This window comes from Leptosomus discolor, chromosome 4, assembly GCF_034619465.1.
Source record: "Leptosomus discolor isolate bLepDis1 chromosome 4, bLepDis1.hap2, whole genome shotgun sequence".
Taxonomy (NCBI): domain Eukaryota; kingdom Metazoa; phylum Chordata; class Aves; order Leptosomiformes; family Leptosomidae; genus Leptosomus; species Leptosomus discolor.
In genome coordinates, this window is record NC_141394.1 from 52,589,829 (window position 1) to 52,602,783 (window position 12,955).

The following is a 12,955-nucleotide window of genomic DNA, read 5'->3' on the forward strand; positions in this document are numbered from 1 at the left end:
TACAGTGTGTGCTGAATCAGATAAAACGATTGTTGTTTGTGTCTGTCTCTTCAGAGTCAGGACTCTGGGTCTGACAATCACATAAACACAGTGAGTCTCAAAGAAGCACTGGAAAGGTTTGATACCAGCCCCACACCTTCTGCTTCCTCCAGGAGTTCAAGAAAATCTTCACATACTGCAGTATCAGATCATTCATGTAAGCACCAACTGTTGAAAACATAAATGCCTTCCTAGTGAAGCTTTCTCTACTTTACTTAGTTTAATTAAATGCATAACTAGCAGTTAATCATTATTTTATGAAATGCAAATAAAAATGTCCTTTTCGATGGTTCAGAGATCTGCTGACCACTCCGATTTTTAGAAGTTGTATAGTGACTTTTACTTCTAAAAGTACAATAGCAGACCCTAGAATAGTCCATCAGATTGCATTACTGTTGGGTAGTCAGGGTAAGAAAAGAGTCCAAGCCTTAAGCTTTTTTTGTTCTTTAAAAGCTTCCTGTGATTAATTATTGCATTGCAGAATTGAGATTACTATTAACATGTCTCTGTTTTAACTCTGAACGTTGTCAGCAACACCAACGAAAATGACGGTGGACACTAGCACTCCTCCAAGGCAAAGCTTATCTGGTCATGAAAAGACTGCGCAAAGAAGATCATCTCTGAGTAGTCAGGTAACTCTTCAGAGAAAAATTTTGTACTTAATCAGTGTAATTCACCTTTAAAAGGTATTATTAAATCCATATAAGCTTTGTTTTCTTTCTTCTGAAAACACATAATTTAAACAGTAACAGTTTCAGTTGGAATACTTGACTATCAGAATTGTATCATCAACATGCAGCTTCAGTATACTGCATTTTAAGGGAATACAATAATTAAGCATGTAAGTATTTTTTTTGGCATCAGGGTTTGCAAAATTGTGTGTGAATCTCTGCTTTCACTCGCATAACTTCTTTCTACTATTCTGCATTTTATGATATGTACATATATAATTGCTTAATAAATCAATATATACATATATAATTGCTTTAATATATATACATATATGATTGCTTTTATATATATATAACCAATTATATACGTGTGTGTATATATATATAAAATTGCCAACATAATGCTGTGTGTGTCTCTATAGAGAATTCATATGAATTTATGACTAAAAATATTAATGAATATTTTCATATAGTTTCTGCAATCCTGGTAAAATGAGAAAATGTCATGCTTCTGTACTTGGTGCTCATGTTCCGGTTGAATTAATACATTCACTTCAAAAATAGAATGATTAGTAAAATATGTATTTTTAAAAATTATTAGTTTAAGAATAAGTCAAAAGTGTCAACTTCCAAACTTGTTGAAAAAGCTTTTCCCTTACTACAAGACAGACCTTTAAAAGAGTTGTAATTGTTTTTCCTGTTTTGTGCCTACTGCTTTTATATATTTTTAGCAGTGGAAAAATGATATGTTATATATATAATCAATTGCTCCTTGTGTTCTTCGTTCTCTAATATTTAAGGTTGGATATTTCAGGAAACGTTTAGTTGTTTATATCGTATGTTCATATGACGCTATTTTGGAATTGACACTTTATGTAAAGAAATATTTCATGTCAAGTATGAAGTTCATTCTCTTCCAGTTACGGAACAATTTTTTAAATCCTAGTCTTTGAGCTCCCAGTCTCTTGGACAGCCAGTAGCACAGCCAGCGATGTCTCAGCCTGCAACTGTACAGCTCCAGTCTGGCATGTCCCAGGTATGGATTAAGTTGATTTATTGTTTATTATTTTTTAAGCAGTCTTGTTTGGAATGTAAGGTTAATTTCTCTTTCACAAATTGAGTTCTTTGGTGCCAAAGTCACTTTTAATATTATTCTCTTGAAATGAGCAAATTCCCCGACTTGACACTTTTCCTTCATTTTTTTCTTCCCATTATTGGTGTGGGTACAGTTTTCAGCCTTAGCCCTTAGAAACATAGATATAAACACAATTTAAGGTAAAATTATTTTAGGACATGAATTTAAAATCCATCAACTATGCTGCTACCTTTCTGCGCATATGCTTGTAACACAAGGCAACTTAGTCTATGAAACACTTTTGTGAAATAGGAGCAGCAGTATCAGGTCCAGCTGAGGATCTGTGTCTTGTAGATAAGCTGTAAGAATCAAAAGGTTACATTGACTTGTGGCCTGAAGCAGATGTCTAAGGAAGAATAGAAGTGGGAAACATAGTTTCTCTGTGGGAGCCTTCCAGAGTTTGTGACTGAAGGTATTCCCAAATTATTTGCATATGGTTCAGCTCTGGGTGAATTTGTTATAATTCTGATTTTTAACCTGAGAGAGCTTTAGCATCTGCAGTACCATGTAAATTACTAAGGCTTTTCATAGAGTCTTGGTGATTTGGACACCAGTCAATTTCTTTTGCAATGGATTTTTTTTTTTTTAGTTCACCAATTCTGATGCATCAGTTAAGTGTGTCATCAATTAAATGTGAGTTCTGTGACATTTTTGTACTAATGAATTTGTCCTCAAATTATGGTTATTAGCAGTTTAAAAAGCAGTGTTTGATTTCTTTGCTACTGTGAAGGAGTGTATTTACTGCTTGTAAATAAAATGTCATTATTTTTGCTCAGCTTTTAATTTATTCATTGCACTACAGCCTGTGTTTCAGTTTTCAGCTCAATTAGGAGCTATGCAGCATCTAAAGGACCAGCTAGAGCAAAGAACACGCATGATAGAGGCAAATATTCATCGCCAGCAGGAAGAGTTGCGTAAGATTCAAGAGCAGCTTCAAATCGTCCACGGTCAAGGACTCCAGGTGATTTGGTTGTAATTCTACAGGTTTGATCTGCAGACGTTTTAGACTTCTAAAATGAGACTTTGGCACTTAGTTCCACAAGGTGGTCCTCCCTCCCCCCTGTCAGCTGCCATCTGGACCTGATGTGCCTAAAATCCATAGCATCTGAAGCTACTGTTCCTGAGGTACCTGCCAGTGTATCTTTTCAGTGTCGAGCAGCTCAAGCCTAGCTTATGCCTAAACCTAAATGGAAAAGGATGCAGTGGTTGTTACTTCCTGCAAAGTTTTGCAGCCGTTAGAATATTAATCCAAAATGTGCATGATAAGCATTTATTTCCTCTTGTAGCTTGAGGGCAAAGGTGTCAAATTCATACCTTTTCTTTCTTAAAGTGACTTAACAATCAGGCTGTGGTCCTCCTACACACCTTCCTGGTGAAACGGTTCTACTTTGCATGGAATATTTCGAAGTAGTTACTGAGCCAGAAAGACAAGAAGTCTAGAGGATGCATTACTCAGTCTAGCAGCTGACTACCTGATTTCTGTATTTTAACCAGTATATTTTTTTCTCATTCTGTTGTTCTCTTTTCAGGAGCTATCTTTGAAAGAAAAGAATGACTCTATTGGGTTTTTCTAGTTAACAAAAAAAAAAAAAAAACAACAACAAAAAAAAACCACAAAAAAACCCTACTAAAATAAACCTTAAGGAAGTAATTAAATATTTTCAGTATGGATTGTGAATAGAGAGTAGGAAAAAATACTTCCCAGAAGTATTGAGTATGTTGCTTAAATTCTGTTGAAGGGTAGGAGTTTCTGGCATGTGCCATGTTCAGTGTTTTATCATGTCTAGCCTAAGCCTGCCAGCAGTAGACTGCCTTATAGATACCTCAAAAGGAGAGATTCACAGTTCTCTTACCATGCACTGTGGAGACACCTTATTCAGGTCTGGAAACTAGGGAAAATGAGTGCTGCACTTTCTACCCTACTACCCTGTCTTGTTGTAGTCTTGGGCCTAACTTTGGAAAGACTCAAATATTTTTGTGCTGATTTCAGTTTATTACAGTGATGTTGGAGAGTTCAGTATAATCACTGTGATTTCTTGATTGCGAAGGAAGATTACGTTCTGGTGCTATGCCTGGATCTATTGATTCTGAGATTTTCTTCATTTGAATTAGTTTCACTGCTGGAGATCCTGCAAATAGAAAAGTGATCTCAAATATGTTTTGTCTTTAGACAGTTGTAGACTACGTTACAAGTTAACCTCTAAATAGTGCTTTTTCTTTAAGAAAAAATATTAAACCTTGATGTTTAGGGCTCTAGAAATCAGGATTCTGATTCTTACCAGTTACAGCAGAGTCTCTGAATACTAACCCTATATGGGAGTTGGGCCTTTTGCTCTTGGTGTTTGCAGTGCTCTTTCAACACTTCCAATAACTAAGATGAAACTTTATCTTATATTGTTTTAAAATAATTAAGTTTAGCTTCTTTAAAACATCTTGAACCATTGAAAGATTTTTCTTAAAAGCTAACTTGTGGATTTTTTTTTTTTTAAGATGTTTTTGCAGCAGTCAACTTCTGGACTCAACTTTGGTTCTGTGCAGCTTGCTTCTGGAAATTCTTCAAATGTTCAGCAGCTTACACCAATAAACGTGCAAGGGCAAGTTGTTCAGACTAATCAGACTCAAAGTGGGATGAACACAGGCCATATAAGTACTCCACACATGATACAGCAACAGCCTTTGCAGAGTACTACAACACAGGTACAATTCTCATTTTTGATTTTGCTTGATAGATATACGCTCAAAACCATAGCTGAAAGACAACAATAGCTTCCCTGACATCCCCCTCCCAAATATTTTTTGAACAATGTCCTTTAAGTAGTACAAATTTCTTCATGTTCCAGGTTTTACAATTGAAATGCATTTATGTTCTTGATAATGCGATTTCAGATCTTATTTTTATTTTAAGACTTAGGCATGTAAATAATTAAGAAGCTTTCTGAAAGACCAGTATCAAGAAAACTCAGCTTGTCTTTTTTTGAATGTCTATGAATGTCACATGAGATTTGTACTAGGTGAGCTTGAAACCCGGTGTCCAGACAAGAAATGACTAGAAAAGCATAGGAACAGGACAAGCATATATTGGTGCTTCTGCAGTTGACTCTTCTGTTCTTCAGCAATTTCAGTCATAGGTGCCATAGGTGCATGACATCTGTAATGTAATAGCCTTTTTCTTATGTGAGTTTACTCAGTTTCTTTGATTCTGTGTAAACTTTTGAAATCTCCAGTATCTGGTAGTGAGTTCTACAGCTTTACTTTCTATGAATATGATTGTGTTTGTCTTTTAAACATGTCACCCAGCTCATCTACTGGGAAACACATTGAGCAGCTATTCACTTTTCATCTTCTTAGCCGTACATGATTTCAAAGTCCTCTGTCACATGTGTCTTCCATAGAAGCCTCTTCTTCAAGCTGAACACTTCTACTGGGTTTGACCATTTTGTGTATGGAGGCTCCGTATACCTCTGATCTCTGTGGTCACCCTCCTCTGTACCTTATCAACATTCCATGCTTTCTTTTTGAGATTTGTGCAGACGCAGACTAGTGGTGGACTGTTACCACCTCAGCAGTAAGCTTGTTCAAAACTTTCAAGTAAGAAATTGATTGATGTGATGTGCACACTTTAGTTGTAAGTCTGGCATAGAGATGCTAAAGGAGTGGAAAACAAGATCTTGAATAATCAGTATGCAAGGAGCTGAAAAATTGAGGAAAAAAGTAACTTGAACAGGAGAAGAGGTTAATCAAAGAGATTTTCTGATGTCTGAGGGCCAGTCCCACCTCCAAATCCTCAGTCAGTAGAAATACCTGTGTACTTTAAATTAATAATTCATTTTTAGTAGAAAAACAATGGCAGTTGTGAAGTATGGGCAGTGACAGTGAGGAGGACAGCTGTAGTACCTGGCTATTTTCAATTACTGTCTCATAAAATATTTTTTCTTTTCAGCATAATCAACAAAATGTACTTAGTGGACACAATCAACAGTCTTCTCTTGCCAGTCAGTCACAGAGCACAGTCTCGGCACCTTTGTATAACACTATGGTGATTTCTCAGCCAACAACAGGAAACGTGGTCCAGGTTCCTTCTAGCTTACCACAGAACAGTAACCAGAACGCTGCTGCAGTAACCACTTTTACACAGGATAGACAAATCAGGTAAAACTTCAAGACCGATATTCAGCTGACTTGCTGTAATGATATGCTTACAGAGCTACATCATATACAAAAGAAACTAAAGGAGCATTAAAAAATGTTGTGGTTTATTATTTTAACTATATGCAGATACAACTGTTAAACTAAACTTTGCCCAAAATAACATGTTTGCAGGCTTAATCAAAACCCATGTTGTTATAGCAAAGTATGAACCTGACAAATCTGCATTTCTCAAGTGCACGTGATGCTTGATTTTTTTTTTTTCTTAAAGAGACTCCAAATGTCTTTTTCTGTTAACAGATTTTCTCAAGGTCAGCAACTTGTAACAAAACTTGTCACGGCCCCAGTGGCATGTGGAGCGGTAATGGTACCAAGTACTATGTTTATGGGACAGGTGGTGACAGCTTATCCCACTTTTGCTGCCCAACAGCAGCAGCCACAGACTTTGTCAATAACGCAACAGCAGCAGCAGCAGCAGCAGCAGCAAAGTCAGCAAGACCATCAGCAGCAGCTCACCACAGTTCAGCAACCAGCTCAGCCGCAGCTGACGCAGCACCCCCAACAGTTCCTACAGGTACTGCAGCATTCTCTACGTTTTTCAGTCCTGACGCTTTCAGCATTGCTAGCTTACTCTAGGGGTGCTTTATCTGAAAACAGAATACTTAATATAGTAACCTATGAACAAGCCTGATGCATGAGATAAAATTACTCTATAGCCATTCTCTAAAATCTTACTGCTTAAAGAAGAGGAAGTCCTTCCTGCAATTTCACTCTGTGCTTTGTCCTATTTTATATAGGACAAATTTCTTCCTTTTCAATTGCTGCTTTTGATTGAGCATGGGATGAAAAACCAGAAGTTTGCCTTTAAAACAGCTTGCATTTTCTTTACATTCACATATTAATGCAAGAAGGTATGAGAGATGATCTCAAAGAGAATTGGTTGGTCCAGAAAGCAGTGTGCAGCCCAAAGCAAGACATGTCCCTGTAACATGAGGCCTAAACATCTGTCTAGACTACAGGGGACGCTGAGCAGCAAGTAACCTTGTAAGCTGAGAGTACGAGAAGAACCTTGTTTTAGTGGAGAAGGAAGAGAGATTGAATCAAAAGAGAAGGAAGGGAAAACCCAAGGAGTTCAGGGATAGGGAATCTTGAAAAGAAAAGAACCAGAAAGCAGAAAGAATTGATGGGGAAATCCGTTGCCATTTGTTGATTCCAATTAATCGCTGGCACATAGCTCCCCAGCAGGTGATGTTGGTGAGGGGGATGTAGTGGTAGCTGTTACACAAGAGAGGAAGTGCCTCCAAGAAGTGGGTTAAAAAAAAAAAAAATCTTAATTTGGTCTCTGTTGTTGCCTTCTCCAAAGGAAGATAAAGTCCATGTAACTATCATGATGTAGTTTGTGCACATTCTTTAACTACTCTGTGAATGTCAATTATTTTTTTTACTCTTTAGGAGTATATATAATTAAAAATTTTGCAAGTATTTCTTACTGTGTGTGGTCTCCCATTTGCACTAAATTTGGGATCCTGTGCGTAGGCGGATTATATACAAATACAGTAAGTAATTGGAGGCTTAACCTACATTTATATGCCCATGGAATGGTTACAGTTCTCTTTAGGGCTGACTAAAATTTTCTTTCACTGGGTCATTGACAGAAAATACTGACTTATTGAAAAAATCTGTCATGGGAACGTACCAATTTCAGTCATGCATCAGGCAAAGGCTTTTCAGCTGCAAGCTGACTCTCAGAAAAAGAGCTGAAGAATACCTAGTGACATGAATTTCAGCACTCATTTATGTAGAGGGAGACTCTTGCACTGAATCAAACCAGAGTGCAGACCTGAATGTGTTCTCTGACAGGTTAGATAAATACTGTAACAACAATGCTGTTTAGCAGGTCGGTAGTGTCCGTATCTCTGTTTCTAAATCTAAAAGTTAGTACAATTTTGACTTAATTCTGGTGAACAGAAGAGTTGTGAAAGATTAAGATCTCCAAAGGTCTGTTCCTGTCCTAGAATTTCTTTCTAGGCAAAAGTTTAGTATTTTTAATGCAAACTATTAAAGTGATAGAATTTGAAGTGAAGTAAATGCTCTTTAAAATGGGAGAAAAGTGCTTTTCCTGCCTCTGGGGCTTCTTACAGGCCGATTCTGTAGGTGCACCAGTCGATGTCATTTAGTTTCTGTTGCAGAACGTGCTTCAGGATTGAGACGTCCAAGTGCATTTGTACCCATCCTTCGTTGCTTTTCTCCAGTAACAGTCATCTTCTGGTTCTAAGAAGATTAATATTAAAACTAAGTACTATTTCCAGGAGTAATAAATGTCCTTCAGAGGGGGTGTTTGGGTCTGCAAATGTGGCAATTTCTTGGACTGTTCGTTTTGGTCGTGGGGGATAAATGTGACCTGTGTCAAGTCATGCACTGGTTTTTCATTGGAATGCAATGACAGCCACCTGCACGTCTCCAAAGAGGCTCCTTAAGCCCTATTACTCTCTCAGGGTTTGAAATGGAGACAGGCCATGTGTTCCTGCCGACTGTCACAGGAAATTACAAAGACCAGTTAACAGCTGCTTTATTAATTGGTCAGATGCTCTAATTAACCTTATTTGTGTGAACGAATCTTTGCATTGTTTACTCAGCTTACATGACCAAATCAGAAGTTTATTTTGATGGAACCCTCATGAAAAGTTAGAAAGCAGCAGGGCAAATGATCTTTTTCTGTTTCCGTGTTTTAGACATCCAGGTTACTTCATGGAAATCAGTCAGCCCAGCTTATCCTCTCTGCTGCTTTCCCACTACAACAAAGCACTTTTACTCAGTCCCACCACCAGCAGCATCAGTCTCAGCAGCAGCAGCAACTTTCACGACACAGAACTGACAAGATGACCGATCCTTCCAAAGTTCAGCCCCAATAGCGTGGGCCTCTGCCTCCTTTTTTTTTTTTTTTTTTTTTTTTTTTTGAAGCAAACTACCAGGAGGGAGCTGCTCCACAAACAGTTGCACTGAGGCTACAGAGGTAGCAGTACAAAGGCTTTCTAACACCAGTGTTGATATCTACTTCTGGCTTCTGGGCTCTGTTAAGAAAAGCCCCAAGATGATGACAGGGACATGGCCAACTTTGATAGTTGCCCCAGTTTCTATGTCCTAAAGGATTTGCTGCCATGTGTTAATTTGTCCAGGTGAAATCTCAAAATGTGACTGAAATGAGAGGGATGCTGAAAATATTGGTATTTTTATCAATCCTGTACATTTTTAAAGTATTAAAATGGACATGGAGCAATTATTTGAATTAGCAGAAAAAAATGCCAGGAATATAGTCCAAAAACCATCTAATTTTTTTCAGATGATTATGGGACAGTAAATATTTTGAAAATGTTGTGTGAAATCCAGTTCTCTGTTGTACAGATGCTGTAAAATATTGTGTATATGTCTGCATAAAAGGAGAAAGAGCAAAATATTTTATATGATGCATGAAAATGTAATCTGTTATTTGTAGGTTTGAATATGTTTCCCTAAATTCTCACGCCATACTCAGACTAATGTTTTCCTCTGTTCTACCCTTTTGTTTACAACATGATGCATCATTATTTTCACCCTTAATGTGGGCACAAGTCTCTCGTTTGTGCTTTGTCTGTGATGTCAGGGTTTGTTCGGTGAGGTATAGTGTGTTGGTTAGTTGACTTCTCGAGGTTAAATTATTGATGAAGCTGTTTGAACTGGTGATCATGCATCAGGGTTCAGGACATTCAGATTCATTAATATCATCCATCATTTCATAATTAATTCATCATTTTATTTGAAAAATAGGAATTTGCACTGCTTTCTTGCGGATGGTTTGGAATTTTATTCCCCAAAGCTATCTTTTGATATAGTTCATAGTTGGAAATATTTATGTAAAAGGTTTCAAAAAAAAATTACAGTAATTTTCAAGAATGTTTCAGTTATAGGAGTAATTTGCACAAAAATATATTTACATTTAATAACCTTTTGGGCACTTTTTAACCACTTTCTCCGTGGTGAGAACTGTAACTTGTTAAAATATGTTGGAATCTTTTTATTCTCCTTCAAAATTTAGTCAGAACTAATTCAGGGTCATTTTAACAACAACAACAAAACCCATAGTGCCTTGATTTTAATTCAGGTGATAATGTTGAACATCTTGAATTACAATGTCTTGAATCTGTAACCATTTTCAATTTTGAAGTCTTAGTACATTGTCAACCAAACTTGTGTGTCTACTTCATAGATATTTCTGTATTGTGTTGATTTTAATAATGGTCTGAGTTGAGACCATGAGCATTTTTGAGTGGTACTCCCCCTCAAACACTAGCCAGAAACGGAGGAGTCTCAGACCTTATAGGTGATACTCTTAAAAGAGCAAAAAAATCTAGAAGTATAGAGCTCCTTTTGCAAGAGGAAGGATAGTAAACTGATTTTATTATTTTTTTTAATCATTTTTGTAGCATTGTGTTTTGGGGGAGATCATGATTGCATTTAACACTACCAGGCTATTGATTTAAGTGATATCACTGAACTAAGACTTCAGAAGGCAACTTCACTTTATAAAGAAAATAAAAAGTTCCAACAGATATGATGTGCTATTTTAAGTAAATGTTCAGTAGGTTTTTACGGTACTAGTTTGTGGAAACCAGAAGTTCAGAGGAAAATGAATAAATGCTGATAGATCTGATAATTAAAAACAAAAACAGTAAAAGCAGTTAAAATTAGTACTAGGGAGAGAAAGCTGGATTAATCTTGAATACTGAGGAGGAGTTGAATGAATGTAACCAAATGGTGATGGACTATTTTATACTATGAAACAGTTTTGATTGTATTACTGGATGAACCAAACCCGCAGGAAGGTAATACCAGTTTAGCCAAGCATTTGATACCGTTGGTTATGTTTTGAGGCTAGCCTTTGCCTCTGCACATGTCCCACCATTCAATCTTTCTTATTCCCCAGTTACAAAGCAAGAGTTTGGCACCAAAAAGCACAGTAGTGAACAAGGAAGGAGAGAGCGAGAAACACAGTACCAAAGAGAATCCGATTGCTCTCTGCTCCAAGAAGCCTCTTGCAACCTGGAGCAAGGAAGAGATGCCAATACCAAACACAGCAAGGAACACTTCCCCTTCTTTAAAGGGATTTCTGCCGTTCTCTGGGCTGGAATAACTGTCAGAAACCTGTTTCTGTAAAGTTCTATGTAAAGAAATCCTGCCTTGCTCTGCTATTCCTACCACGCCGTTCCACCTGTTCTAAATGAAGCTGCGTTGACTAGAGGTCTGTGCTATCAGTACTTCTGCTTAATGGAAAATAGGTTAGATGCATTTTTTTTTTTTAACCAATTACAATAGTAATATAGCACTAAAAAAGAAAACTGGGAGAGCTTTAATAGTGCTGTTAGAGCTATTGAATAGTGGTAAAATAGGTTTATTAAGCTATTATGCTGAGAATTACAGAAAGTAGAGATACCAGCCAGACGGTTAATGATGCAGCTTTTTATATAAAGCTTCATTTAAACTTCTCTTCCCATTTCCCCTTTCCCAAATACTCTGGTGTGCTGCTACAGGTCTGTCGGTAAAAAGGCTAAACTAGGTGAGAGAGAAATTAGATGATGACAATAGCATGGCTGCTGAAAGAGAACTATAGAAGTGCTTTGATCAGGAAGCTTTTTGCAACCTCAGAGAGAGGTCATTCAGTTACAGAACTACCAGCTAGCAGAGAAAGTATAGAAGATGGAGAAATTCAAAGAAACTGGAAAAATATAGCACGCATTTGAAAAATTCCTGCCAGGCATCAGGCAAACTTTTTACAAAAGCGAGTATGTGGAACTTGGTCCAGATTCTGTGCAAGTATGCAGGCGCTTTGTTTCACAGCTGGTGACTAAACAGTGGATATTTAAAGGGTCTGCAGCTTCCCCTGTTGCTGAATCAGTTGCTGAACTGTCCTTGATTTTTAGCGGGAAGAGGACCAGGCTATTGCCTCTTTTTTTAATCAGCCTTTTGCTTCTGCCCGACTCATTTACTACAGTCATAGACTTACTTGCAACATCCTAATCAGTAGCACGATAATGAATGCTGTGATGCTGCAGGGTCTCGAGCGTAAATGTTAGCGAATTACTCCGACAGAAGGGAAGGAGTCTGTTAAGGAGAGGGTTGTATTTACAAAGAAATGGGCTGGTGATGCATAATGGAGTGAAAAAGGTGGCATAATTGCATGGAGGTTAGGAGATGGACGTTGTTTGCCTGCAATGGGTGAGGATTTGAAGAAAAGCTTCTAGGATAACTTCAGAGAAAAAGAATATAGCTATTTTTATATTATATTTAATATATATTATATTTGTATATAAATATGAAAGGATTCTAGTAGGAGCTCTCCATATGCCTTCCATTTCATCTAGAAGGTTTACCTTCTGCACTACGGTTCCAGTGTGTCACCACCTTCTGTGGGCATCTTGCCTACTGCCAAACACCAAAACTAGTAACCCAGTATCCTTACAAGAGATAGGTTTCATTTCACCTTTATGTAAAAATGAATAAAGTAAAGCTATATCAGGCAGGTTTTCACAGAAAAAGAAATTCTCTTAAGATTCAAATAGCACTTTCTCTTTTTTTTTTTTTTTTGAGTAATAACAAGCACTTTACTGAAAAGACTATTTGAAAAACATTTTATTTCTTTAGTCAGTGAAACTGTTAAAAGGGGGGGGGCATTGAGGAATAACATGCGTAAAACTGTCAAGAGAGACATTTCTGGAAAATGTTTCTTTGATACGGTGATCCTTTGAGGCTCAAAGTGCAAGATTAAAAAGGCTTCTAAAACCAGTTGGCTTTGTGTTTTATATGGCCAGGGGAAGGGACTGGTGATGATAGCGTCCTTGGAAGGAGACCTTTTAAGTTGCACAGTTGCCTATGAGAGAGAATCATCTGGAGGCTCATTTGCCTGCTCAATAATTCTAAGTGTCCCTTAGGA

General features: G+C 37.3%; 1 protein-coding gene across 1 annotated transcript in view; it reads left to right on the top strand.

Annotated features, from left to right (window-relative positions):
* The window catches only part of CLOCK (clock circadian regulator), a 35,639-nt gene extending 25,801 nt beyond the window's left edge, over positions 1-9,838 (top strand). The window contains exons 14-21 of the mRNA XM_086464714.1: positions 55-196; positions 571-671; positions 1,657-1,746; positions 2,648-2,806; positions 4,336-4,542; positions 5,786-5,994; positions 6,292-6,565; positions 8,724-9,838. Coding sequence (XP_086320840.1) covers positions 55-196; positions 571-671; positions 1,657-1,746; positions 2,648-2,806; positions 4,336-4,542; positions 5,786-5,994; positions 6,292-6,565; positions 8,724-8,903 — 1,362 coding nt within the window. The 3' untranslated portion in view covers positions 8,904-9,838. The remainder of the gene's footprint in view (positions 1-54; positions 197-570; positions 672-1,656; positions 1,747-2,647; positions 2,807-4,335; positions 4,543-5,785; positions 5,995-6,291; positions 6,566-8,723) is intronic.
* The last annotated feature ends 3,117 nt before the right edge of the window (positions 9,839-12,955 follow it).